Source organism: Melanotaenia boesemani, chromosome 21, assembly GCF_017639745.1.
Source record: "Melanotaenia boesemani isolate fMelBoe1 chromosome 21, fMelBoe1.pri, whole genome shotgun sequence".
Taxonomy (NCBI): domain Eukaryota; kingdom Metazoa; phylum Chordata; class Actinopteri; order Atheriniformes; family Melanotaeniidae; genus Melanotaenia; species Melanotaenia boesemani.
The window spans coordinates 5,647,367-5,672,988 of record NC_055702.1 but is presented as its reverse complement, the minus strand read 5'-3'; the positions used below and the strand labels follow the sequence as shown (position 1 = coordinate 5,672,988).

General features: G+C 38.0%; 1 protein-coding gene across 1 annotated transcript in view; it reads left to right on the top strand.

The window, feature by feature from the left end:
* Positions 1-25,622, top strand: part of tbkbp1 (TBK1 binding protein 1) — an 82,066-nt gene that overhangs the window by 23,566 nt on the left and 32,878 nt on the right. The window contains exon 2 of the mRNA XM_041973235.1: positions 20,828-21,086. Within this exon, the coding sequence (XP_041829169.1) occupies positions 20,844-21,086 (243 nt within the window). The 5' untranslated portion in view covers positions 20,828-20,843. The remainder of the gene's footprint in view (positions 1-20,827; positions 21,087-25,622) is intronic.

Below are 25,622 nucleotides of genomic sequence, written 5' to 3'. Positions count from 1 at the left end.
CTGATCCAAGCCTCTCCTCTCCAGCAGACATCATTTTGTCTCTAGACTCATCCAGCATGAACCAGCAGTACCATGTGCCACTAATTAATCAGCCGCCACAGATTGTCATATCAGCACTCAGAGCCAATTAAACACTGGGTTATATAATAACGTCTTTAGCCAGTTTGCATAGATCTTAATGTCATGAAATGCTGGGGGATGAAATTGAGCTAAAATATTTGCACATCTGTGTTGTAGTTTAGATGGTTTTCTGTTGATACAGATGGATTTGAATTAGTTACATAATGTGGAATTGATAACAGTGCTTAAATAAAAAGATCAGCTTTCACTGTCTTCAGATAAGCCTTTGTGAAATGTTACTAGTGGGAGCTTTTAATGAGGTTATGCAGATATGCATGTTTTACATTCTTTTGTGCACTTTTCATGTATCTGGCGTTTCAATACACTCATTATGTTCCATTTGTATAATTCTTTTTAGTGTGTATATCTGTTAGTCTCTTAGTGTTTAGCCATCAGTCTGTGATTTAGCTAGTTCATGACAGCAGAACAGCACACGAGAGGAGGATGCGAGCTTCTGTGAGGTGCTCAAGCCTTTAGATACTGGGAAACAAGACAAAAGTGGAAATCAAGTACGAGTAAGGGCCACTGGCACTAGAATGACATGAGCGGATCCATCTGTTAAGGTCTTTGGCTGGCTTTAATGTATGCGTTATTCTCATGACTGATGGGATCTGACTGATTCTGCATTCCTCTTCAAGGCTGTCAAATTGTAATGTGCTGTATATGTTCTGCAATACGACAGTCTGCCCGCTCAGTTGCAGCAAGTTATACATATATATATAAAAGCTGAAAAGTTCAGCATCATTGCACAAACCACTAAATTAAAAACCACTTTGGGATGTGTATTATAATTTGAAGCTATTACCAGACCATTCTGCTTTTATGATGTTGGACAGGACAAGTTATAAAAAATAAATAAATAAATAAATAGAAGCTATTACAAAGTGATTTTTCTTGTGTAGATATAGATATGGTTTTCTACCCCTTTAGTCATGAGGTACCTCATGGTTTCTTATTTAGCCCCATTTATTATTATTATTATAATTATTATTATTATTATTATTATTATGTTTCTCTTGTAGTCCATTAAAAAAAAAAAAAAAAGCTTTCTTTGTTATTCTTTGTATGCTGGTCATGATCATTCATTTTGTTGCAAAATGCAGTGGCCAGCATAATCACTTTGCACATGTACCCAAAACTAGCTCCCAGTTTATTTCTATATCTTTAGCTCTATAATTTCATGTCTATTTATATAAAATTCTATACTTCCCAGTTTAATCTTTTTTATTTGTTGTTTTTATTAGTCTTAACTTACTTTTGTTAGTCTCAGTAGTCTCATTCTACTTGCTGTAGACTCCAATCAGAGCACTGCGGTCTATAACAAATTGATCTTGGAGATCCAAAAATGAGGCTTAATCGGTCAAATGTGCAAAACATAGAAGGTGTACTAAATAATCAGCTGTTACTGGCTAAATAAATGCTAATGCGGTTATTTTTTGTTTTTAATATGCCAATCAGCTGTGTTGTGTACGAGATCCTGAGCTGAAAACTCTTTTTCTATTTTAAAGAGCCGTCAAAAGGACTTACTTATATTTATATTTACAGACAATTTTTGTCTTTAACGACAACAAAAACTGTAAAGTAAATAAAATGCAAAATGGCTGAAGGGTTTTTACCTTCAATACAGACTTTATCTGAGAATGTTTGATCATTCAAGCAATATTTTAATTATCCAAACATGCCAAAGCCTTGCAACTAATCATATGTTGCTTTATCTTTTAAAGCATACATGCTTTAAAATATTAACGTTTTACTTTACATTGAACTGTGGATTAAATTAAAATTTGTACACATTTGTGTGAATTATCTTTATTTTTCTCTTGAAAAGAATCTTTTATTGGAGAATTTACAACAAAGTATTTTATTTGTTTTGCTTTTTTCTTTTTTTTCTGTTATTCTCTCTTTTTTTTTTTGTTTAATTAAAATGTCTTAACAATGTTCCTGTTTACACCAAAGATTGTTTTAACCTAGTCCTGTCCAGCATCATAGCAACAGAATATTGGTCTGGATGCAGTGTTGTGATGGACAAATTTGCTTTGCCAAGATGAGTTTTGTGGATATAAGGCCCCTCTTGTCATTTTAAGCATTATTCTTTATTTTCAATTTGTCTGTTGCTGAGTTTACATATTTATGCTGAACCTAACAAGAGGGTTGGAGAAAGTAAACAAATGAAAGAAAATGAAAGAGAAAAAGAGAGGGAAGAGACAAGAGAAAACAAGACAAGGATAAAGAGTAACATCAGCTCTTCAATCTTTGCAGAAAAAAAACCTGTAAGGAAAAACAAAGAAATAAGAAAAAAACACTTTAACAAAACAAAAATTAATCAGAAACTGACAATCATCAGAAGCACCTATAAAAAGACAGACAAGCTGTAGAAACAAAAGTTAAGAAGTTTTCTGTTTTGCATTTGTTTCCTTACTGTACTGAAAAAGAACCGAACCATGACTGTAAAACGGTACGTACCAAAGGTACATACCAAACCGTTATTTGGGCATACTGTTACACCCCTAGTCATTATTATAAGCAACACATTTCTTATTTCACGGAATAATTTGGTCCTTTGGTAATATGTTAAAAACATCTAATAGTAAATTATCTCTGTCTGACTTCGAGGCTTTCTGCCTCCACAGCTCTGTCACATTTTCTCTTCATCATATTGTGCATCTCATCTACACACAGCAGCCATCTTTCACTCCAGCCTGCTGGCATTCCAACTGTGCGCTGAGAGAAGGCATTACACTCTCTTCCTTAATGCTCTTTTTACCAGCTGAGACCAAATTATAGGCTTTGTTTCACTGGGAAACACACAAGTGCTTGTGAGTCACCCAACTCACTCACCCTGTCAGCAAGTATGAGTGTACTGCGTTTGCACCACACGTATTCGTGACTGTGTGTGGCCATGGCTAATTAGATAGGCTAAGTGAAGTTAGTAAAAGCAGGGTGGACTTTTAATTGTAGTTAGAAGAAAAAGCCATTCTTATCTTGGCCTCTGTATTTTTCTGTTAGGGCTTTCTGTTTTGGGGTGCTCGACTCTGAATGTTTTTCCAGAGCGAGGGAATCCGAGTATTGGATTGGTTGTAGTGATAATGAGAAGATTAATGTCTTTTGTAGAGAAAATTCTCATTCAAAGTCAAGATGGAGTTTTTTTTTTTCTTTCTCTCTTTTCCCCCACTCGGAGGCTGTGATGAACTTTGCTACTGAATACCAAGATGGATGAATGTCAGAGGAGGGGTAGACAGGGTGATGTTCATGGGAGGAGGTGAAAGAATTGACAATTTGCTTCAGTTTCAGTGGAAAGAAAGATGAGGGGAATTTCAGCGAAGGAGAGAAGAAAAAAGAAAAACAGCTACACAACTTATTGTTTCCATCTTGCCCCTGACATCAATCTTCTAAATGGCAGCTGCCTTGCACAAGCACGCACACACACACACACACACATGCAGCTCTTTGCCTGCCTGCAAACACAGCTGATTCCTCTGGTGGTGGTGATGAATCATGGCGCTGCATGGCATTTGTTAGAGGTGGTGTTTTTCTCCTGCACTGACAGGCTGTATAAGCACTTTGTGTTGTGTCTTCACCTGTGTGTGTGTGTGTGTGTGTGTGTGTGTGTGTGTGTGTGTGTATGGACGGTAGTGGCATGTGGCATAGACTGATATGAACACTGTAGATGTGTTTGACATGGAGCTCTGAAAACACGTGTCTGTTCAGTAACTATAATCAGTCTGAGAGCCTCCCAGCAACGACTGTTTCATTAAACAAAGATGTTATTTAGTTTTTAGTTAACAAACATAATTATTCTGGGATTAAACATAATTTAGTTAAGTTTCCATTAATTTCTTTTAAACTAATTTATCAAATGAAGCATTGGGGTTGGTGTGATGTCACATGTGTGAAATGCTTTAGAGTAGCTTCAGAAATAAATGTAATTAAGCAAATTAAAGCGACACCACACAAGTTTCTGATCTTACAACTCTGTGCTTTTGATTTATTTTGATGGTACGCTGATATTCATTATGCACATTCCTGGTGCTGTCATTGCCCTGCATCATCATCCTAAGGCCGAGATACCACACTTCACAGATATGTGCTCCAGCCCGGAGCATCAACAAACAGCTGCGTTTTGCTTTACTGCACCGTGTCATATGCCAGCAACTGGATATCAATACACTGGCAGCTTTGAAGTCACACAATGGCTGATTCAGCAAAGAAACACACAATAAAACCATTGTCAGAGTCAGTGAGGAAAAGAAAGAGAGAAAAGACAGAGCAAGAGGTAAGTCAACAGTCAAGATAAGACTGTCTTTTATTGGCTGGAGAGAGCTCACAGTGCAGGTAGGATGCTTGATGGATGCTGAACTAGCCATCAGTAGGGGGCGTGTCAGTGAGAAAATCTGCAGAACTTCTGTATTGTGTCTTAAAGCAAAATAAAAAAATCTAAATTTAAAGTCCAAACTTATATAGAACTTTTGGCAACAGTGACAGCCTTTAATCTTTTTGTCTCACAGCTTCTCAGACTTGCCTGCAGGTAGTTTCTATAACTTCTTACTATGTGTCTAAGCTCTTCTTATTCAGAGAGAGATTTCACTTTTTAACAAAGGTTTTCCATAGCATCAGGGTCAAGACTTGTAGTTGTTTATCTTTTATCCACTATTTTCAACCTTTTTAGGTGCTTTTAGCAAATATTTTCCTAAAATATATTATTTACTCTAAATTGACATAATTTTTTCCTTTTGACATATTAATTTCTTTGCCCGTCAAGATCCTGATTCCTCCCAAAAGAGATCAACTTTGTAAAAAAAAGTTCTACTGGCAAAGGAGAACAATCACCGATCTTGCCTATTTTTCAAAAGTAATGTCCTGCTTGGTGTCTACACTTGGAGTCTCATTTGTTTAGCATTCATGGTCTGATATGGACTCAAACAATCTCTCAGATTGCTCCAGGTCAGCCCAAGCTCTTTACATATCTGTGTTGTGGTTTTTCCACGAATCTTTGCAGACCTCTCTTATTAAGTCTTTTTTTTAAGTGTCACATCCTGAGACATTACAAACTCCTTGCAGCTTTGAAATTGTGATGTATTGTGTTTAATAATTAGCATTTACGATGCTCTCAGACATCTCTGTTGTCTTCATCAAATGTGCAAATAGCCATTTCCTTAAGGTAAATTATTAAATCTCAAGTACACAAATCTATGATGGCAATTCAGATGGTTCCACACATGCAGGCAGGTGATATCAACAATTTCTCAAGGGTTACTGACTCAAATAGTATCTCTTCATATTTCTTGAGATGAGACGGAATCAATATCAGATGGCTTAGTTTTATCACATAAGGTTGGAGTTTAATTAATATTTTCTAGATATGTGTGATTTCATGTTATTTATCATTTTCTAATCTTTAATGGTTTTATAAACTTTCCAGACATAGAAGTAAAAGACAAAAGTTTCTGAAACATCTGTCATAAGTAGTCTAATCCTTTCTTCCCTGTGCTTCATTATTGCATTTGCTGTATTGTCTTGCATGTCATCCATCTCCCTCCGGTTCCTTAAGTAGGTTAGAGCAATTCCTGTGTTTACCATTTGTCTAAATGTTGACAGCTATCACAATGGTTCACCCACAGCTCCATCCTGAGGAGACTTGACACACCACTGCTTGTTCAGCTCCTTTCTTTGAATGCACTGTAACAACTGTGCAAACAATTATATTTATTTCAACTTAGATCCTCTCATATGGACTAAAGTACCTGGGCAGTTAAATCTTTATCATTATCAATAAAAGTAAGGAAGTAATCTCCCATAACCAAAGCTGTTAAGTTTTGTTCTGGTGCAGAACATTTAACGCTTTAGGATTGTAAGTAGCGTGTGTTCCAGTGGAGATATGTTTTTAACTAATGTTATTTACAGCATTATATTCACAACCATCAGTCACAACAATAAAACTGTCTGCATGATATTGTGAAGTCCTCCTCATGAGAGTGGAGACAGGATAAGGTCAATGCCTTAGATACTTGTTCCTTAATGAATTTCTCCAGTACCTTTTAAAGAACCCTCACATGAAAGGACATATCGACTCTGATTGGTCAGACATTGCATAGTGGAAGCCAGTTGCTCATTTGCCACTCAGGAGGCAATATGCAGATATGTTTCAAGGTGATGTCATTAAGAGAACAAAGTAAACCAGGTGACTACAAACACAATGTTATATAAAGGAGCACCATCTTCTGTAGGAGAGTAACTCCATCTAGACTCTGGAACTCTATATACTTTGTCAGAAGAACAAGATGGTTTAGTAACATACTTGAAGGAAAAAAACCCAAAAAGCACAATATGCTGGTGTTAAAATGATCCACGTCATTTCACACCACATAGTTTGCCAGACCTGGTGCAGAATAGGAAGATGCATACAAAGGAAGAACTACCTCTTGGTCCATATTGGGACTGGTGCGATTGAAGTTTTTGTTTTTCACTCGTAAAACTGACTTTTTTTTTTATTATTTAATAGGGGTTATGGCATAGTATGCATTTTCAGTACATGGAAACAGTAAGTTGCAGTAAGACTATTTAGCACACGAGAGTGACTACAGTTGTTGCAGGAGGAGTTGTTGCTATATTCATCCCAAAGCCAGCTGATGATCCGATTAATAATCAGCCCACACCTGTATCTTAATGACTGGCAGTGGCAAATGAGAGTGCACATACTCAAACTACCTTAATTAATAATTTTTGAATGTAGGATAGCTACTCATTGGACTGTCCATTGTCCCAGATGTGCATTAGCATTGGAGGGCTGACAACTAGCATCTCTAGGCTGGTGACCCACTGCTAGGCATTGCCTTATCAGGCAGTATGGATAGGCTTGGGATTTTAATTGATTGGCTGGCAATCATATTGAAGCTGACTAAATAGTTTACTTTAGATACTAGCATGTCATAACTGATAGAATTTGCTGTCGCGTTAGCACATCTTTTCGATTTAGTGGCACTCTGGTTATTATGTACCTTTTCTGTGTCATAAAATAATGCATCATTACCTACTATCTCTTTGTGAAACACAGAGAGAGAGAGAGAGAGCACTATTTTTTCACTGCTTCTTCTTTGTCCTTGTACTGACACACATAAAACACACGTTCAGTTTGCCCTGACTCGTTTCCAAACTCATTGATGTGCATGTCTTCATGTCTGCATCCATAATCACAAAATAACCATACAATCCTACCTGCTGGCATGTTAATAGGTTCTCAGTGTGTTCTGTACTGTTTAGTTTTGGCCTTGTTTGTCGGGAAAGGCAGAGGAAAAAGGTGCACTGGACTGAAGCTGTGCATCATGGGTACATTTGGCAGGAGAGTATAAAGAGCAGAAAGACAACTCTCCTCTCTGCCCTGAACTCACCATTCACAGACATACTGTCTGAGTCAGAGGTGCCAAATGTCCAGCCTGTGGGTATCACAGGGTGACTCTGAGATTAGCTGGATACTGCCAGACAGTGAGGAGAGGAAAGAAAAGGACGAGAATAAAGAAAGGGGAAGGTATAATTGTGATTAGAGGGTGGGTGAAGGAAAGATGGAATCAATGATATACTACACTGCTAGCTCAGGGGAAGAAAGAGGAAGAGTTGAAAACAAAGGAAGGTTGCATCTGAGCTGGAGAAGCTCCAGCATTTAAATCCTCATGTTGACCATGGGTATGCCCTTGGACACAGCAGAGGCACTGAAATACTGGACCAGTGTTCATTTAAAGCAGGGATCACCAACTCCGGTCCGTGAGGGCTGATGTCTTGCTGGTATTGAATGTTTCCCTTCGGCAACACACCTGATTCAAATAAGATGGATTTCCAACATCTTGTTGTCAAGTTCTGCACAAATCTGCTAATGAGTCATTAATTTCAATTAGGTGTGTTACTGCAGGAAAACATCCAATACCTGCAGGACACTGGCCCTCAAGGACCAGAGTTGACGATTCCTGCTTTAAATGAACACTGGTCCACGCATACAGCTCATTTGAACACGTATTTGCTTTCTGGTGTGGACCAAAGAAGCAAGGAGAACCAAGAAAATGTAGTGATGCAGGGTATGTTGAAGCGCAACATGCTGGATAGCCCACTGCCTCTAGTGCTGCTCATACTGGACAGATTCTTGTGAAAACTGCATTAAGTTTAAACACCAAAATAAAAACTGAAACATCAAGGCTGCATCATTTTATTGCTGCTCCATTGTTTACTGGCAGCGAATAAGCTTTTCTGTCCTGGCCAATCAAGGTGGATTTTCTTCTTTTTTCCTTGCCATTGGTCGTTTCAGGAATATCACCCCTAGTGAGTAGTTGCTGTGTTCCAGTGTGAATGTGCCCTAAAGCTCAAGCTTATACCTCTGGTTAAGTTTGATTTACTAATCAACCCAGCATGCATGGTTTCAGACTGTAGTGATAAAAGAAGTATCCATCCATCCATTTTCTGCCTCTTATCCGGAGTCGGGTCGCGAGGGCAGCAGGGAAACCCAGACTTCCCTCTCCCCGGCCACATTCACCAGCTCATCCTGAGGGATCCCGAGGCATTCCCAGGCCAGCCGGGAGATGTAGTCTGTCCAGCGTGTCCTGGGTCTTCCCTGGGGCCTCTTTCCGGTGGGACGTGCCCAGAACACCTCACCAGGGGGCGTCCAGGAGGCATCCTAACCAGATGCCCGAGCAACCTCACCTGTCTTCTCTCGATGCGGAGGAGCAGCGACTCTACTCTGAGCCCCTCCTGGATCACCGAGCTTCTCATCCTATCCCTAAGGGAGAGCCCGGCCACCCTGCAGAGAAAACTCATTTCAACCGTTTGTATTCGTGACCTTGTTTTGTCGGTCACTACCCACAGCTCGTGACCATAGGTGAGGGTGGGAACGTAGATCGACCGGTAAATCGTGAGCTTTGCTTTTTGGCTCAGCTCCTTCTTCACCACCACAGACCGATGCAGCGTCTGCATCACTTCAGACGCGGCACCGATCCGCCTGTCAATCTCCCGCTCCATCCTTACCTCACTCGTGAACAAGACCCCGAGATACGTGAACTCCTCCACTTGGGGCAGGACCCTATTGCAGACCCAGAGAAAGCACTCCACCCTTTTCTGGCTGAAGACCATGGTCTCGGATTTGGAGGTGCTGATTCTCATCCCAGCCGCTTCACAGTCGGCTGCGAATCGCTCCAGTGAGAGCTGAAGATCACGGCCCGATGAAGCCAAAAGTATCACATCATCCGCAAAAAGCAGACACCCAATCCTGAGGCCACCAAACTGGATCCCCTCAACATCTCGGCTGCGCCTAGAAATTCTGTCCATAAAAGTTATGAACAGAATTGGTGACAAAGGGCAGCCTTGGCGGAGTCCAACCCGCACTGAAAACGATTCTGGTTTACTGCTGGCAATGTGGACCAAGCTCTGACAGCGGTCGTACAGGAACCGGACAGCTCGTACAAGTGGGTCCGGCACTCCATACTCCACAAGTACCGCCCACAGGAGTCCCCTGGGACACGGTCGAATGCCTTCTCCAAGTCCACAAAGCAAATGTAAATTGGTTGAGCAAACTCCAGTGTCCCCTCAAAGACCCTGAAGAGGGTGTAGAGCTGGTCCACTGTTCCACGACCGGGACGAAAACCACACTGTTCCTCCTCAATCCGAGGTTCAACTATCCGATGGACCCTCCTCTCCAGCACCCCTGAATAGACCTTACCAGGGAGGCTGAGGAGTGTGATCCTCCTGTAGTTGGAGCACACCCTCCGGCACCGACACCGACAACCTTACGGCCACAGCTGTGGCTGGCTATTTCGACAATAGAGGCACGAAACACAGCCCAATCGGACTCAGTGCCCCTCACCCGGGACATGGTTGGAGCTCTGCCAGAGATGGGAGTTGAAAACTCTTTCTGAAAGTAAAAAAAAAAAAAAAAAAGGACTTTCACCCAGTAGACTGGTGTTAGGCTAAGATCGTCACCCTGTTTTCACTTTTTTTTTTTTTTTTTTTTCGTTTTTGCTATTTGGACATTAAACTCAGGATTTGGGTTCAAGAAGACCATTTTTAAATCCTTGCAAAACATAAGTAAATTCTTTTTTTCTATATTTCTCTATTACCAGGGTGAGAATACCTATTCAACAAAGTCATGCTAAAAAAAAAAAAAAAAAAACGGAATCTCACAATTTTATGAAGTACACTTTAAAACCAATCTATATGATCCAAAGAAAAAACAATAATATTTAACTACAATTTAAAACAATGAGACTGCTGTAAGACATTTTAGAGGACGAGCAGCTTATTAATCAGTCCTATGAGGATTCCAGAAATATGACCAGCTGTATTTACTGTACAGAAATAACCAGCTTATGATTGGATAATGGATTTTTCTAAGTGGATGAGGCTTACTCTTTAAACTTGGTCAAGGATTCCCTGATGAGATTTTGTAATCCTTCAGCTGTGTTTAAGCATATTAAACAACAGAATAAAGTGCAATACATTTAAATTACATTAAATCTTTTTTTATTCTACATAAAGGTCATAAGATTGCAAATTGAAGACTGTTATTCTTTTTCATAAATAGGGAATACCATGAGGGAGCATGCAGCAGTAATGCCGCTAAATACTGGTATTTAGGACAGTATCTGTAACATTTCTAGTTTTGTCTGTTATTTAATATGGTGTTCAGACATAAGCTTACATTCCAAAAATATTGTAGTAATTTTATATGAATTGTGACAGAAGGGCTGCATTGCCAACACAATATATGTTATTTGTGTGTATAAGAGCTTTCTGAGGGACTGTGTTGGAAAATAATCACATATAGAGAAAGATGAATTTCTCAGATCTTTCTCCAGTGCATCAGAAATTAATTTCCAAACCTGTTGTTGAATGACTGCTTATCTCTACGGTTTAATTAGTGACCATCTCGTGGACATGAGGGATGCTTTGCCCTGCTTTTTACTTAACACATTGGCTAATATGTTAATGTTATCCTTTATTAAACAAAATTTAAACTGGTATTGTCTGTTAGATACAAGGTGATGGTACTGCTGGTGAGACAAAGAGTAAATTCAGACTGAATGATGTTTTATCATCAGGTCAAAATTACTGAAGAATCTGCAATAAAGCCTTAGTCAAATTACTTTAAACTGTAAAAATTAGACCAGAAACTGGTTTAAACTGTAAAGCCAGACCATCAACCATTTTATGATACATTTATATTAATCCAGGGAGCTACATGATGAAGTAATTACACCTGTAACATTAAAATAGTTTCCAATGAGCTCATTTTTACACCCCTAAGTTAGTATGATAAAATTCTGTGCATGTACCAAAGAAGCAGCACTGAAGGCAACACTGCACAGAGGTGAACCATGATTTTGTTATACATTCATAGCATGTAAGACAATACCTTTCCCCATTCCTTTACTAAACAAATTGCACTCATTTCGTACTTCTTGATAGACAAGTTTGTACAAAACACTCTTAAATGTATCTTTTTAATGCAATACCACACCATTTTCCAGCCCTAAATGTCTGTGCTTCTGCTTTGTTTTGATGGCACATTGACATTCATAATGTACATTCCTGGAGCCATCATTGCCATGTAGCAGCCTGATGCTGAGAAACTGTATTTTACAACTTTCTTTTTCCAACCTGGAGCATCACATAACAGCTATGTTTTGATTTATGGCACAACGTCACATGAAAGCAACTGCATATCAACACATTGTCAGCTCTGAACGCACATCATGGTTGATTCATTAAAGAAACTCAAGAGGACATTATCAACAGTGAAGAAGTGAAGAAAGGAAAGAAAAAAAGATAGAGCTGGAGTCAACATTAGAGTTTACTCGCTGGAGAGAGCTCAGGGAAGAGACAGGATGCAAAACAGAGATCAAATTAGTCTTTGATAGATGGCGCCAAAGTGCATAAATATACCAAATTTTAGTTGTGGTAAGAACGAAATGCTGAAAATAGGTATTTTCTCTTGAGTACTTTGGTAGCTAAACTAAAATAAATGGCATATAAAAAATGCCTTGAATAAACAGGTGTTTTACCATCTTTGATTAAACATGAGTATTTGACACCTAAAGTGGTTGAAGTTCATTTTATGTACTTCTGCTTGGTTGCGTGATGAGTCTCATCTGAGACGGTAGTATTGACACCACTACGTCTGCATACTGATATTCTTAAAATTTGAAGGAAAACAGAACCTGATACTGTGTAACCTTAGGCTATCTATTGCCCAAAGGCTGACCAGGTGTAAAAACTACATACAGTACTTAACTAACTAAACAACATAACCAAACAAACCAGCCTAGTAGAAAATAATAAAATAGTAACAAAATAAAATTATGTAGTTGTGCTTTTTCTCTCATTGACTTATTCTCACTTATACTCAAAGTTTTTTATTTTAGTAATGTGAATACTGCACATTTTGTGTGTTTAGCCACGGAGGCAACACTCCAGTAATTCAGGATTAAGGTTAAATCACCTGGACTAAACTGGTTTCATCAGAATATGCAAATGAAACTTTCACTATTCACTATGTTTGTTATATTGGACAGTGCTCTAGTAAAACATCCCGACCCATCGCTGCAAACTGGAACATTATAAACACAATGACCTCAGTACAAACTAAGGAAATGATCTGATAGGCAGGAAATATGGACTCAATGGCAATTCCCATATTGAATTAATGAATGACGAAATTTTATTTATCTTATCATTAAGCAACACAAACAGAAAAATAAATATGCAAACTCAACTAGGGTCAAGTATACATTAAAAGATTTAACTATGTGATGTAACTGAGTTGACGTGTTTGTTGAATCTGATTTGTGGTGGTTGCAGTATAATGCTTGCAGATATATTTCCTCCAGTATTTACTGAAGTTGCATAATTACAAGCAAACTGTAACTGAGATTATTATAAAATGAACTGTTTAATGGTACATATTAGTTTAGATGTTCTTTGGATTGCTGTTTTTATTGACTTTGCTCTGCCCTGATCTTAATGAAAAGATAAAATTAGGTGCCATTTCAAACATTAAATACCACACATTTGATGGAGGAAGTTATTGATCATGAAATAAGATGCATCAGAATCCAACTGGATAAAATAGTATCTTGTTGGGGGCTTGAGCTGCTGTCAGATTATTTTGCAGTTGGATTTAAACACATTTTTCCTTCTTGCAATCTAATCATACTATGAATGCAAGCATCCATGTGTAATCTCTCTTCCTGTTTATTAAACCTTGTTTATTGTTAGTCCGGTTGATCGTGACCGTGAGCTTTGACAAAAGAAAATGTCAGCAACTCTGATTTAGTCAAAACTATTGTAACTTTTCTAAAAATGACCACGGGGACCTTGAGACTTACATGTAAAGAACACATTAACCATTCAGACCTGCCCACACAGTTAATGGCTCTCTATAGTTTCCAGCTCCACTCAACACAGCAGCAGTCTGTGGCCCTTTCAGTACTACACACAGCAGCACAGAGGGAGGGGTGGTTCGGTCTCTGGAGATACAGAAGGGAGATGGAGATTAGAAGGCAACATGCAGAGTGGCAGTCTCAGAGGACCAGTGTATGTCATGTGGTCTCCAGGTAATGTAAGGCTTTGCGGTATAATCTCTATAATGAAGCAGGAGGGTGGTTTGGGGAGAAGCGTTCACCTTCATGCTAAGATCTGTAGGGACCCTGAGAGCTCCAGCAAATGAACCCCGAGGTTCAGGAGATAGGATGGATTGGTGAGGAGACTGGATCAAGCAAGATGAAGGATATTTTGGGTCTAGGAGAAGAGAGCAAAGTTGTGAGTGTGCTTGTTGTAATAAATGACTTACTTCTGAGCTGCCAATTAGAGAAATCCAGACAACATGAATATTCCTGAGTCCATGTCCTTTGTTAGTTAAATTAAGCTACATTCATCAACCGACACGTCTTTATTGGAGGACATGAGCTGCAGAGCACAGATGTGTTCATTTATATGCAAATGAATTGTATATATAGACAGAGTATATTTAGGTTCATCATTGTCTATAGCCTAAAATTGTTGCTGCATAAACTATTTATTTAAATCATACACAGTATGTCAAATCTTTGATTGACAGATTTGACCATATTACATTTAAGCCTGCACATATTCAAATGGTATTTATGTAAATACAACACTACCAGAGTTTAATTTGTTATCTGTTCTCCTGTGCATTGATCTGCGTTATTTTTAGATACTACACTATTTTATGCATTTTAGTTTTTTGTCTTTTAAAACCAACCTTTGGCAAACTTCTGTGGTGAAAATATTCAGCAACTTCTTTTGCTGTGTCAGGAAATTTTAGTCTTTTTTTGTCCTGTACCATTTTGTCCTTTGTTTAAACAAGATGGATGCTCTAGTGGGGGAAGTGGTGCATAGAGTCGAGATATAATCCTCCATGAAAAGCAATGGAGAAAATTGTCTTTTGGGTTGCAATGAACTCAAAAGTGCCTAAAACAAATCCTCTTGAAATGTTCAAAACAGTTGTTTATTGATAATCATAAATGTGTCTCATAATTCCAACTTGTAAGGTACAGCCCATACAAGCATTAAAAAGGAATACAATAAAATATATTAATTTTCACATTGGAACAGATTTTATTGTCAATTCTATAAGTCCCAATGTCAATATAAGGTTGAGGAGTGGTTGGATGGTCCTTGGTGAGACATGGCATTGAGTCCAACATAATTTTTGGCCATAAAACAACAACACTACACCAAAACACTTTTCTCACTATCTAGTTGGGCTTGGACAAAAAAAAAAAAACAATTCATTTGTAGCTTTACAAAATGATCATGGCAAATAGGAAACTGTGACCAACCTTTTTCATTTCCTGGCTAGCTTTAGTGCCAAGTTTTACTTTTGTGTACAAATCTACCTGCGTACCTGTTAGTGCCAACAAACTGAAGCATTCTGGGTAAATTTTCAGTGCAAACAGGCAGACATGCCTCCAAAAAGCTAACAAGGCAGAATCCGTGGAGTTGACACAATGGCTAACAACTGTTTTCAATACAAAATAATAAAAACCATAAATGTTGCAATCATAAGCACAAGCAACAATGTTCTCTGGTGGCAGTTTGTGTGTTTAAGTACTTAGGTTAGTTAATGAAAGTTAATGAAAACAGCAACCAGAAAAACAACACTGGGACAGACTTAAGTTTTAATCATTCTATATTTGAGCACTCCCCCCAAGTGGCAGTTTAACACCTAAAACAGGTTGTCACATGTTCGTAGGAATTGTTGAGAAGCAAAAAACTGCATGTCAATGGCTGGTCTCACTGCCCTGCTATTGACACTTTATCTAACATCAACATGTAAAACATTAAAGCAGGGGTCTCCCACTCTGGTCCTCGTGAGCTACTGTCCTGCAAGTTTTAGATGTCTCCTAATACAACACACCTCTGCACAAGCCTGTTAATGACCCAGTGATTTGAGTCAGGTGTGATGCATCAGGGTAAAATCCAAAACCCGCAGGACAGTAGCTCATGAGGACCGGAGTTGGAGAGCATCCCACCAGAGCACTTATGACCTCATCCAAGTCCTCACACTAGCAGAGAACCAACACCAGAGGCTCATTTAATAAACAGATTTATGATCTTATATATGACATCATGAAAAAAATAATCTGATCTTAAAAAAATACAAGAACAGACACAAATGATATTCCAGTTTATGATGCACATGTTCATGCCTGTAAGGAACTTTGCATGGGCGTTAATAAAAATGTCAGTGGAATTACAAATAAAAGGTGTGAGGACTCCATAACCAGCTGAAAGGTGTTGTATGGTTAATATTTTCTTCCTCATATAATGCTAAATGAAGCCATATTCTTTTAATATCAGCTTACAGTTTTTCTTTATAACCCTCTTTGACATGCCATAAAGGTGCCTGATATCATCTGGCAACCCACGCTTCACACAGAATAAATTTAGTTTCTCACTTCAAACTGTGTTATTAGCTTCACATGTTCTTCTGAAAATTTAAGAATTATAATCAAAGCTGATATGACATTTATAATAATAAAACAAAATTAAAAATAAATCAGATAAACAAATAACAGGTGTTACAAGGAGAGTTTTTAAAATTGGTAAAGCAGGGTATTTTTCATGTGCAGTCTTGCAGTCAAAATCTTCTATAAATCACTGTTTTAAGTTCAAGTTCAAGGTCAAGTTAAAAAAAAAAACTTAAATTTGGACTTTTTCAATCTCAGTAGGTGCGAGATAATGTTCACCCAGAGAGATTTTGTTCTTAACAACAATAATTTGACATTTTTGGGTTCCTGATTTGAGTGTTTAGCAATTTTCTATATACTTATTGTCTTTGCCTTGGTGTCAGTATTTGAAGGAAAAACGTGAGTTGAAATCAATGGCGTGCTATTATGTTATACACAAAGCCGGAAACATTTGTTATAATTGTGTTGAAGATGAAAAAAGAAAAAGCTCCAGCACTGACTTCGTACACCAACAAACGTGCCCTCAGGCTTTCCCAAAAACTATTTGATATCGATGTTTAATGAGTCTACATTTCAAACTTTAAGTGTAGAGTTTTCTTTCTGTGTGTCACAAAGAGAGGCAAAATACAGCAACATACTAGAAGGAACTGGAAGACAATTTAACAATTACTTTAAGAGACTTAATAACTGTACAAAACTAACAGCAGGGCAGAAACTCAAGGAGAATATGTTCACAAGACTCTAAGGCTCCGTTCACACTACAGACAAAAGTGACCCAAATCTAACTGTTTTTTACGGTGGCCGGTAAGTGCAAAACAATATTACATCGAGTGAAACACTTACATTTTTGCAATACACATTTACATCCAGTGAAACACTTTTACAAGTTTACCAAAACAGTTTTACAAGTTTACTGAAACACACTTACAAAGATAGGTGTTACACCAAAATTTGTGATCCATCAGAATTGGTGACCACAGGGGGGCGATAGTGTACATTATTCTGCACGTGCGCAGGGCTCGAATTACCCTGCGGCTTTTGAGGGAGCCTTATTTTTGCACGTGCACCGCGACTTCACACGTCACGTGCACGCACATTTATATTAGTGCATGTAGCACGTTCAAAAATATGGTTACTATTAAAAAACTACTGTATACAGCTTGTTTAATCAGAAACAGCGACAGAGAACTCTTTAACCACAAAAAGAAGCACATCAGGTGGTTGTGTGGACGCTCACAGCACACAACAGACAAACAACGCTGCTGTCCACCAAGCTGAAGGAAACAGAACAAATCATCCGCGTCATTTGGAAAATTTTTAGGGGCTCCCCCTAAAGTATCAACTGAATCTCTTTAGGGGAGCTCCTATGCCTTTCAGGGGAGCCAAGCTCCCCCGTAATTTGAACACTTTTATTGAAAACACATTTCTGATAGCTATCAGAATGTATTACTTTACTGTACCTGCATTATAATGAACTCAGACTTCAATAAAAGTGTTTTCAAGACTTTACTCGTCTTCTAAGACCCAGTCCCAGATTCTGATGGGTCACAGATTTTGATATAACACCAATCATATAATCATATAATGCTGTATGTATCAAATATGATACATACAGCATTATATGATTAAATCCCTTTGAGCTTGTTGCTAGTTACAACAGCTACTTCTTCTGCTGAATTATATCCATTAGCAACATAGCCTACTCTGCAACTTTCTGTTAAGGCCAGGGAAGCCGGTTTATTTCTTTCAAGCCAGATTGTTCAAACAGAAACATGTCTGATTCACGTTTCTTTTTTTGCAGCATTTCAAAATATAATTTGTTTTGAATATAAAACGTTCATTTGTGGAGTTGTACGGTTACAGAAACATTTCTGTCAAGGTTAAAAGAAACAAATATTGGCTTGTACTAAGAGCTATTCATTATTTAGAGACGTTGTTGATAATTCTTACAGTTTTCTGACAGTCTGCCATCATTGTACCATTATTGTTCCATTACTGTCATGTCTTATCATATGTTTGATTTTCTGTCTGATTTAAAAATGGCACTTGAATATTCCTCCTGGCATAAACATTGGTTTCAGGCAGTTAACAGGTGACTGACATAGTCGGCTTGTGTGCAGTCTGTTTCATCAAATGGGCGTTTTTATCCACACATATATTTTAGTTTGTGGCTTTTTTTGGCTGTGTATGCACAGACATGTGTGTACGTGTGTGCGCATGAGCTCGTGGGAGTGCTGGTGGATCATCTTCTCAGACCAGCGCAGAAGAGAGCTGTAGATTGGCTGAGGTTTCATTCCCCTCACTCTTGAAATGCAAGGAAAATAGCACAGTGGAGGAAGGGAGCAGATGAAAATAGCTCAGTAGGCAATCGCTGACTCACAAGGCAATGCTGGGAGTCAGGACAGCATCCATTCCAGTATACATCAAATCAACTAGCTGTTGTGTAACTCTCTTAGTAGCTGTAAATCAAACAGCTCTCAGTGCACTTTGCCACATCTAGTATGACTTTTGTGCACATGTCTCCACTGTGGCTGAATTAAAACAGGGCAGTGACATCACAGGTGCCATTTATCTGTTTTGACAGCTCTGCCCTGAGTCTTTGGGGCAAGGAAGGGAAAGCCAAGGCTGGTTGGATGAAATGTAGCGTGATCAGCTAGCTATCCGACTCATTCATCATGCCACTCAAGGAGAGTAGACTGTCAAACCTCATGTTTTTTTAAGTACTGTGAAATGGAACAAGAACCCAACTCATATTTTAAATCAGACTCTGATTAACATATCAGCTACAGTGCATGCACTGGTTGATCATGCACCCATAGGGGAGCTTGCACCATATATATAGTTAATGCAAAAAGCAGAGCTTGAAATCATGTATGTTTACATTCAGTTTGGCATCTTAAAACCAATATAGGTTTAGAAATAATCTGCTTATGGATCTGCTGCATGGAAGTTGCATATTTGTTATGCAAATCCAAAATGTAACTGTAGAATGTAAGAAACTACACCTGTCAATGCATCTGCATCTGCATCATATTTTATATGTCTGATTGTTGTATAAAAGAGATGGTGGGGTGTAATGTTGCTATTATCATCCATTATCCAGTATACTGGATTAATTTGTTGATGTCTTACATTGTTGAGTTACCTTAACTAAAGAGGGTGGATTATGCAGCATATGCCGCTAACGCTAACATTACCGTTCTTCCTGCATAGGTGCCAGATATACTGACAGAAGGCTCTGCAGTTTACTGTTCATTTGTCTTTTTGACTTCTGGTAGTCTCTTTTAATTTGTTTTAAATTATGAAGTTGTCTTATGTTGTCATTTTAGATCCCTTTGCAGGCATTTGAAAGCCAGTCAAAATTGGTTTCTGTCTCTTTTTTGAGTAATTTTCCTTGTTTCTGTATTGTTTTGTATCTGTCTACAGTTGCGCTCCAAAGTATGATAATGTATTATACAAAAATGACAACACTTTCTGGCCTACAACATTATATGCTCATGTCTGCCTTTGAAAATTGTAGCATGCATCTGTTTTACATTATGTGAATTTTTCACGTATGACTGAAGTTAATGTAAAATGACTTTTTCAAGCCTCCAAAAACATTTCATACTTTATGTATTTTGTGAAACTGTCATATAATGTCATTTGCACAACTATTAAATCTTAATGATCAGTGATGGTTGCATTACACCACATACTGTCATGCAAGTAAGCAAACATAGAGCCCCCATCCAACTGAGCATTGTCCAACTTTTTGCTTTCCTTATTTGCTGTCACTATGTAATATTTAGTTAGGGGGAGGCACAACATACATGATTAAGTGTCTATATTATTGGTTGACAAATGTACTTATTATAATTTTTTTTTTGTTTGTTTGTAATAAAAAGAAAATAAACAAAAGAGAAAAAGAGTGAAGTGAAAAATTGAGACAAAGATAATATATAAAGTAACAGCATTAGCTGTTCAATCATTACAGGCAAAATAAAAAGAAACAAAAAAAGGCTTTAATTACACTTTAAAGAAACAAACCGAAGATGCTGTACTAAGCAGGAAGTCAACAAAGATAAATTTAAAACTTTGAAGAGCTTTGTTGAGTTCAGCAATAGTGAGGAAATTAAAACCAAACAAGATGTGAACAGTAACAGAAGCCCAGGTGTGAAACACAAAGAGGAAGAAAACACAGAATAAACAAAAAAAAAGAACATGACATTTACTAAAGCAAAGAACCCAAACTAACTCAGCCGGTTAGCAACTTTTGCATCCACTTCACTACATCTTTGCAATTACTTTATATGAAATGCTTCAAGTTTTGAAACAAATAACAGAGATGAATATTCGTGTTTGTTGGAAAATGTCATCTCACAGCCCCGATCAAACCCAGTGCACTTATAAACATTCTTGGCATGATTATAATTCTAACTGGATAATTGCCCCTTTAAGCATCACTTAAAAACACAGTGTCCCTCAGTCTCCCTTCTGTGTCTCTTCGTTCCCACTTTGCTTTTAAATATTTTACACTCTGTGTGCCAGGAGTCCAACTGCTCTCAGTAGAAAATGGCTTTGTTTTTTTGTTTGATGCGCATCACAGCTTGATGTTTTTAAGATTGCTGCGGTAGGACAAATAACTGACTCATGCTAGCGCCACAACATTGTGTTATTCTTGGAGGGTACACTTAATTGAATGGAAACAATCTGGTGACTGAATAATTAATAAGCAAATAACCGTCTGTGTCTGCTTTCAGGTTGAGGCTCTGAGTGATGCAGTCTCTGTTTGGTGGAGGGGAGCTAGGGCTGCTGGGAGGAAGCAGCGACACTGGGGGGCTGAAAGAGGATGGCTGCGGCAGCATGGCGTGGAGGTCTTCGCCCCTTCCACCTGACGATGTCTACTCAACCTCCCACCTTACTCTTATCACTGCCTATCAGGACATCAAAACGAGGCTGGCCAGCCTGGAACGAGAGAACACCAGTATCAAGAGGAAGCTGAAGATTTATGAGATCAAGGTGAACAGATTTAAAAGTCCAACATTTCACAGCTAAACAAAAAACAAGCTAATCAACACAGTTGTTTTTGTCCTTGTCGGTATCAGAATGACGGACTCGGTTACAGACACGGATTAACATAGTTTGCTTTGGTGATTTATTGGAAGTCTTTTAAAAAGTTCAGAGGGCCGTTCAACTTGCTTTAATGCTTTCTGTTCTGTTATGGAGGCAATGAGATTTTCCGCAAAGATGAAAGTAAAGACAGCTTTAGTGGCATTTGATCCAGGAATTAAAGGAAAAAAAATATATGCATCCAAAATGGAAGAAATCCTTCCACTGTGTATTTGGGGCACATGGCTAAGATTTACATTTTATGTGGGTAAAAATTAAACCACATCAGTCACATTGTTGGAACAGAAAATGGAAGAAGACTTAAGTAATTGAGACAGAAGAGGTCTAATTTGAGCTTCTGCTAATGTACTCTGTCAAAGTGACCATAAAGCCATTTACATCTGGTATTAACTTGTGATCTGGTTAGTCACTGGTCACTAAACGCTTCCATTATCTTAATTTTTCTGGGTCTTGCTCTGTAGCGCTGTGGTTGTTTTGGCTCTGTTTTCATTCATTATAAAACCTATATTACAAAAAAAAAAGATGTCATGCTTTGTAAAATGTAAATTAAAACAGAATTCATTTCCAAATCCATAATAAAACATAGAAAACATCAAATGTTTAAAGTAAGAGATTCTACTATTTTACCCCAAAAAAGGACAAAAAGATAAAGTCTACTAAAAGAAACAGCTTGATAAACATGTCCTGAACTATTTAGGTTGATTGGCAACTGGTCAAAAACATGAGGTCTAAAAAAGGGCACCTTAGAGAGGCAGAGTCTCGTAGCAGTGAGTATGGGTAGAAGTTTAGCAAAATCTGTAAAGATGTGTATCTAAAAATTGTGCCTCGATTTCAGAATTATTTCCTTCATCATATGAGAACTTTGAATATTTGTTCATCTTTAATATAGAGTATCATTCTAAAAATCTGAAGGTATGTCTGTGTGATCATCATAGTAAATGGGTGTGGGTGCTGGGTGAAAACATTTGGTTCATCATAAAACTGAAACTGTCCCAACTTTTTAAGATGTATTGATGCTACCAAATTTAAGAAAACATTTTTTTTCTTTAAACATTTCATATCTTTCCTGTGTTCTATTTTGAATTAAATAATAGTTTATGAAATCTTCCCATTTTTGGTCTCTGTGCTTCAGAGCTCATCGCAGTTTGTCTGGCAGAGCTGAGCCCCTTAACAAGGATGACAAGGCAGTAAAGTGTGCCAGCTTTCACTAACAATAAATGGATATTATTCATTATTCTAAGAGGATCACAGCTCTTTGCTAAAATCAGAAAAAGATTGTAGATCCAGGCCAGTACAAGGGCAAACTGGGGTCCCATGAATTCCTAAAGTAGCAAAGTCACTTTCTTTCCCAAAATGTCAAAACTCTAATTACACGTTTGTAGACTAAATCTTTCTAATTATAACATAAAACTGTAATAATTTGTATTCTGATATTCTTTTATATGAACACTCAATGCTTGTCGTGTATATCAAACCACACATCCACTCACTGTCAAGAACAGAGACTGGATTTGACAGTTCATTTGCATATTTGTTAGGAAATCATTAATTGTAGAACCCAAGCTAACAGTGGATGAGTGCCAGTCAGTCATGCAGACTGAGCTACCCATCAGTGGTATCTTGTTCAGTTTACAGTAGCTTCAAATTCTGTGAATCCATATTTTAAGGCTCCATGTATGTTTGTGGCGTCCTATCATGACAGTGAAATGAATTTCAGGTGTGACTATAAGCTTTAAAGGCAGCTTTGATTAGCACCAGCGTTTTGTAGTTTCAATTTCTCCATTGAAATATGAGTAAAGAACAATACTTAGGCTTTCCTTAGAGGAAAAGATTTCATTACTCTTTTCCCAAACAGGCTTTGGCAGGAGTTTGATTTGACCAACTGGCTACACTCTGCTGATCTGTTATGTTCCTCCAACCTCCTGCCAAGAACGTTTTGAAAGCCTTTATTTTAAACGGTTTCCAGCAATGACTTCCCTGATGATTCTGTGTAACAAACCATCTGGATAATAATCAGCAAAGCAAATCCTGACATTTGAGATTGTTCCAGCCAGAGGAATTTTAGCATCTTTAAATAGAAAAGGACTTGATCAGTTATGATCATTTTAGTCAAAAAGATAATTATATCCAAATCCAATTTTAGTGTGAGTTTATAGCAATTTAGATTTGGCAGCTTGGATCTATTGCGGGACCTTGTTCCTCTTCTAAGTAGAATTGTGAGGTGCCTGAAGCAGGAAGAGCTGCAGCAAAGACCCCTCAGAGAAAAACAGACATAACATTTATTAATCTAGACATATGTAAGAGCCACCAGACTCACAGAGTAATGTAATAATTTTCCAACAGCTTTGACTGGCTTTGTGATGCCAGTTCCAAGCAATTTTTAAAAAAGATAATAATATCAGTATGGATTTCTGAAGAAAAACAACAACAGCAAGGGACAATAAAAGCAAGATTTAGTGCTGCACCTTCAAGTTTCTTAGTACCAAAAAAGTAGCTTCTGTCATGTGAGTGGAAAATGTGTGTTGGGTGGCTGGGATGAATTATGCCCCTAGGACTTAATTTAGACAGTGGTTCCTTCTGTGGAAGCACAGGTTGGATTCCTCAAAAAGTTTTATATTCCCAGAGAAAGGCTCCTGGAACAAAAACACCTTCAAACCAAATGCTTGTTCAATCATTCAATGCTGCCTAAAGTCCATCCACACACACATTTACAGGCTTGGTTCACTGGGTTTGTGGAGAAAGTAATGACAACTGGAAATTCTCTGTTTAATTCTTTAGGGAAACTGCTTCCATTATTTTGCATGCATTTCACTGAATGCAGCATTATTCTCCCTCTGAGTCTGAAACAAACGTACTGTTAACAATTTTGCCTTTAGTGTTGGAAAAATGTGTTTCTTCAAGCATATATTGCTGCTCTTTACTTGTATTTAACCACATTAATATCCCTGTGAGAAGTAATTGTAGTTATAATGTTTGTAATGTTTTCACTCCAAGTTTGCAGCACAAACTTGGAGACATTTTCATACCAGCTTGATTATTCAAATGGGAGTCAGAAAAAAGAAATATCTATTTTATATCAGGAATGTTAATACCAGAGGGATCCTAAATTCCAGAATTAGGAATAAAGAGATTCCCAGTGTGGCCAACTGTTCCATTCGGTTATTTGCATTTCAGCATCTCATGTCTATCCTCAGAATATTAGCTTATTATTTCTGCATAGCCAGACCTGCAAGTTTGTTGGTGGAAACAAGTTTTTGGTTGGATGAGGCAGCAGATGAAGCAGAAATCTGCATCTTTGCAATGGCTATATCAGCTCACTGATGGAACAGGGGAATGTTGAGCAAATAAGCTTAAAAGAAGAGCGTAGGAGGAGAGAAAATGAGGAAAAATGGGGAAAGAAGTTGAAAGAAAGAGCTACATGGGTGGAGGAATGTGTTGGCAGACATTAAAAAAGAGAATGAGAAATGTGGGAGTGAAAAGAGATAATGATGCAAAGAGCAAGGGAGAAATGAATTGCAGAAATTAAGAAAAAAGAAGGATTAAAGGAAAAAATACACTTCTGGATAATCTCCCCTGGGTGTTTTTACTTATTCTAGGAATTATACAGCAACAACGTCATGAAATAGCCCACTTTTCAATCACCTTCCACTTCTTATTTCTAGCTAAGTTACATGACCTTTTTGTAACTCTACTCAATACAGTGCAACAGCTGAGGGTTTGTTTTCCTGTCCAAGAGTGCAAAGGTAAGAAAAAAACTTCAAATGACCAAAAAATCACCAGCGAAGTTGCTGCATTTGAAATATACAGGAAGACAATATAAAACATGTAAACATGTTATTTTGTGGTCTACAAGTGATACTGTTAGTGGGGAAACTGATGCATTTTCTTTGGTTTCTATAAGAGATTTTTTAAATTGCTGGGAGTGTTGTTTGGCACGTCAGAAAGAGGAAGACTGATCTCTGGCGTCGTTTTAGCGAGCAGCTGTTATCGAAGGCCTCAGGCTGCCAAACTGCTGTTGACTTACTCACAAGCCTTGGTTTGCTCAGGGCCTATTCCCAAAGAGACAGGTGTTGATTTTGGAAGAACAGGTGCAGATGTTGTCCATTTGGAGAAGAAACTGATACACCTGTGCATATGGGGATACAGCATGTTTCCATTTTTAGAGTTTAACCCGACTCCAGTAATTAAGCAAATACTAAACTCTGAAATTTTTCTGTTGTGAAGGTGACAAGCAGCAGAGTTGGGTGAACCCAGCTTGGGTTGCTTGCATTTTTATTGCATCTTGCATCTTTATTAATATTAAAATGATTTTTTATAATTAGTTTTTATCATTGTTTGTAATGTATATGGGCATCAAAATGAGATCAGAAACAAATTTCATAACAGCATTGCCCTCATGCTAACCCCAAACCTCAAAATGTTGCA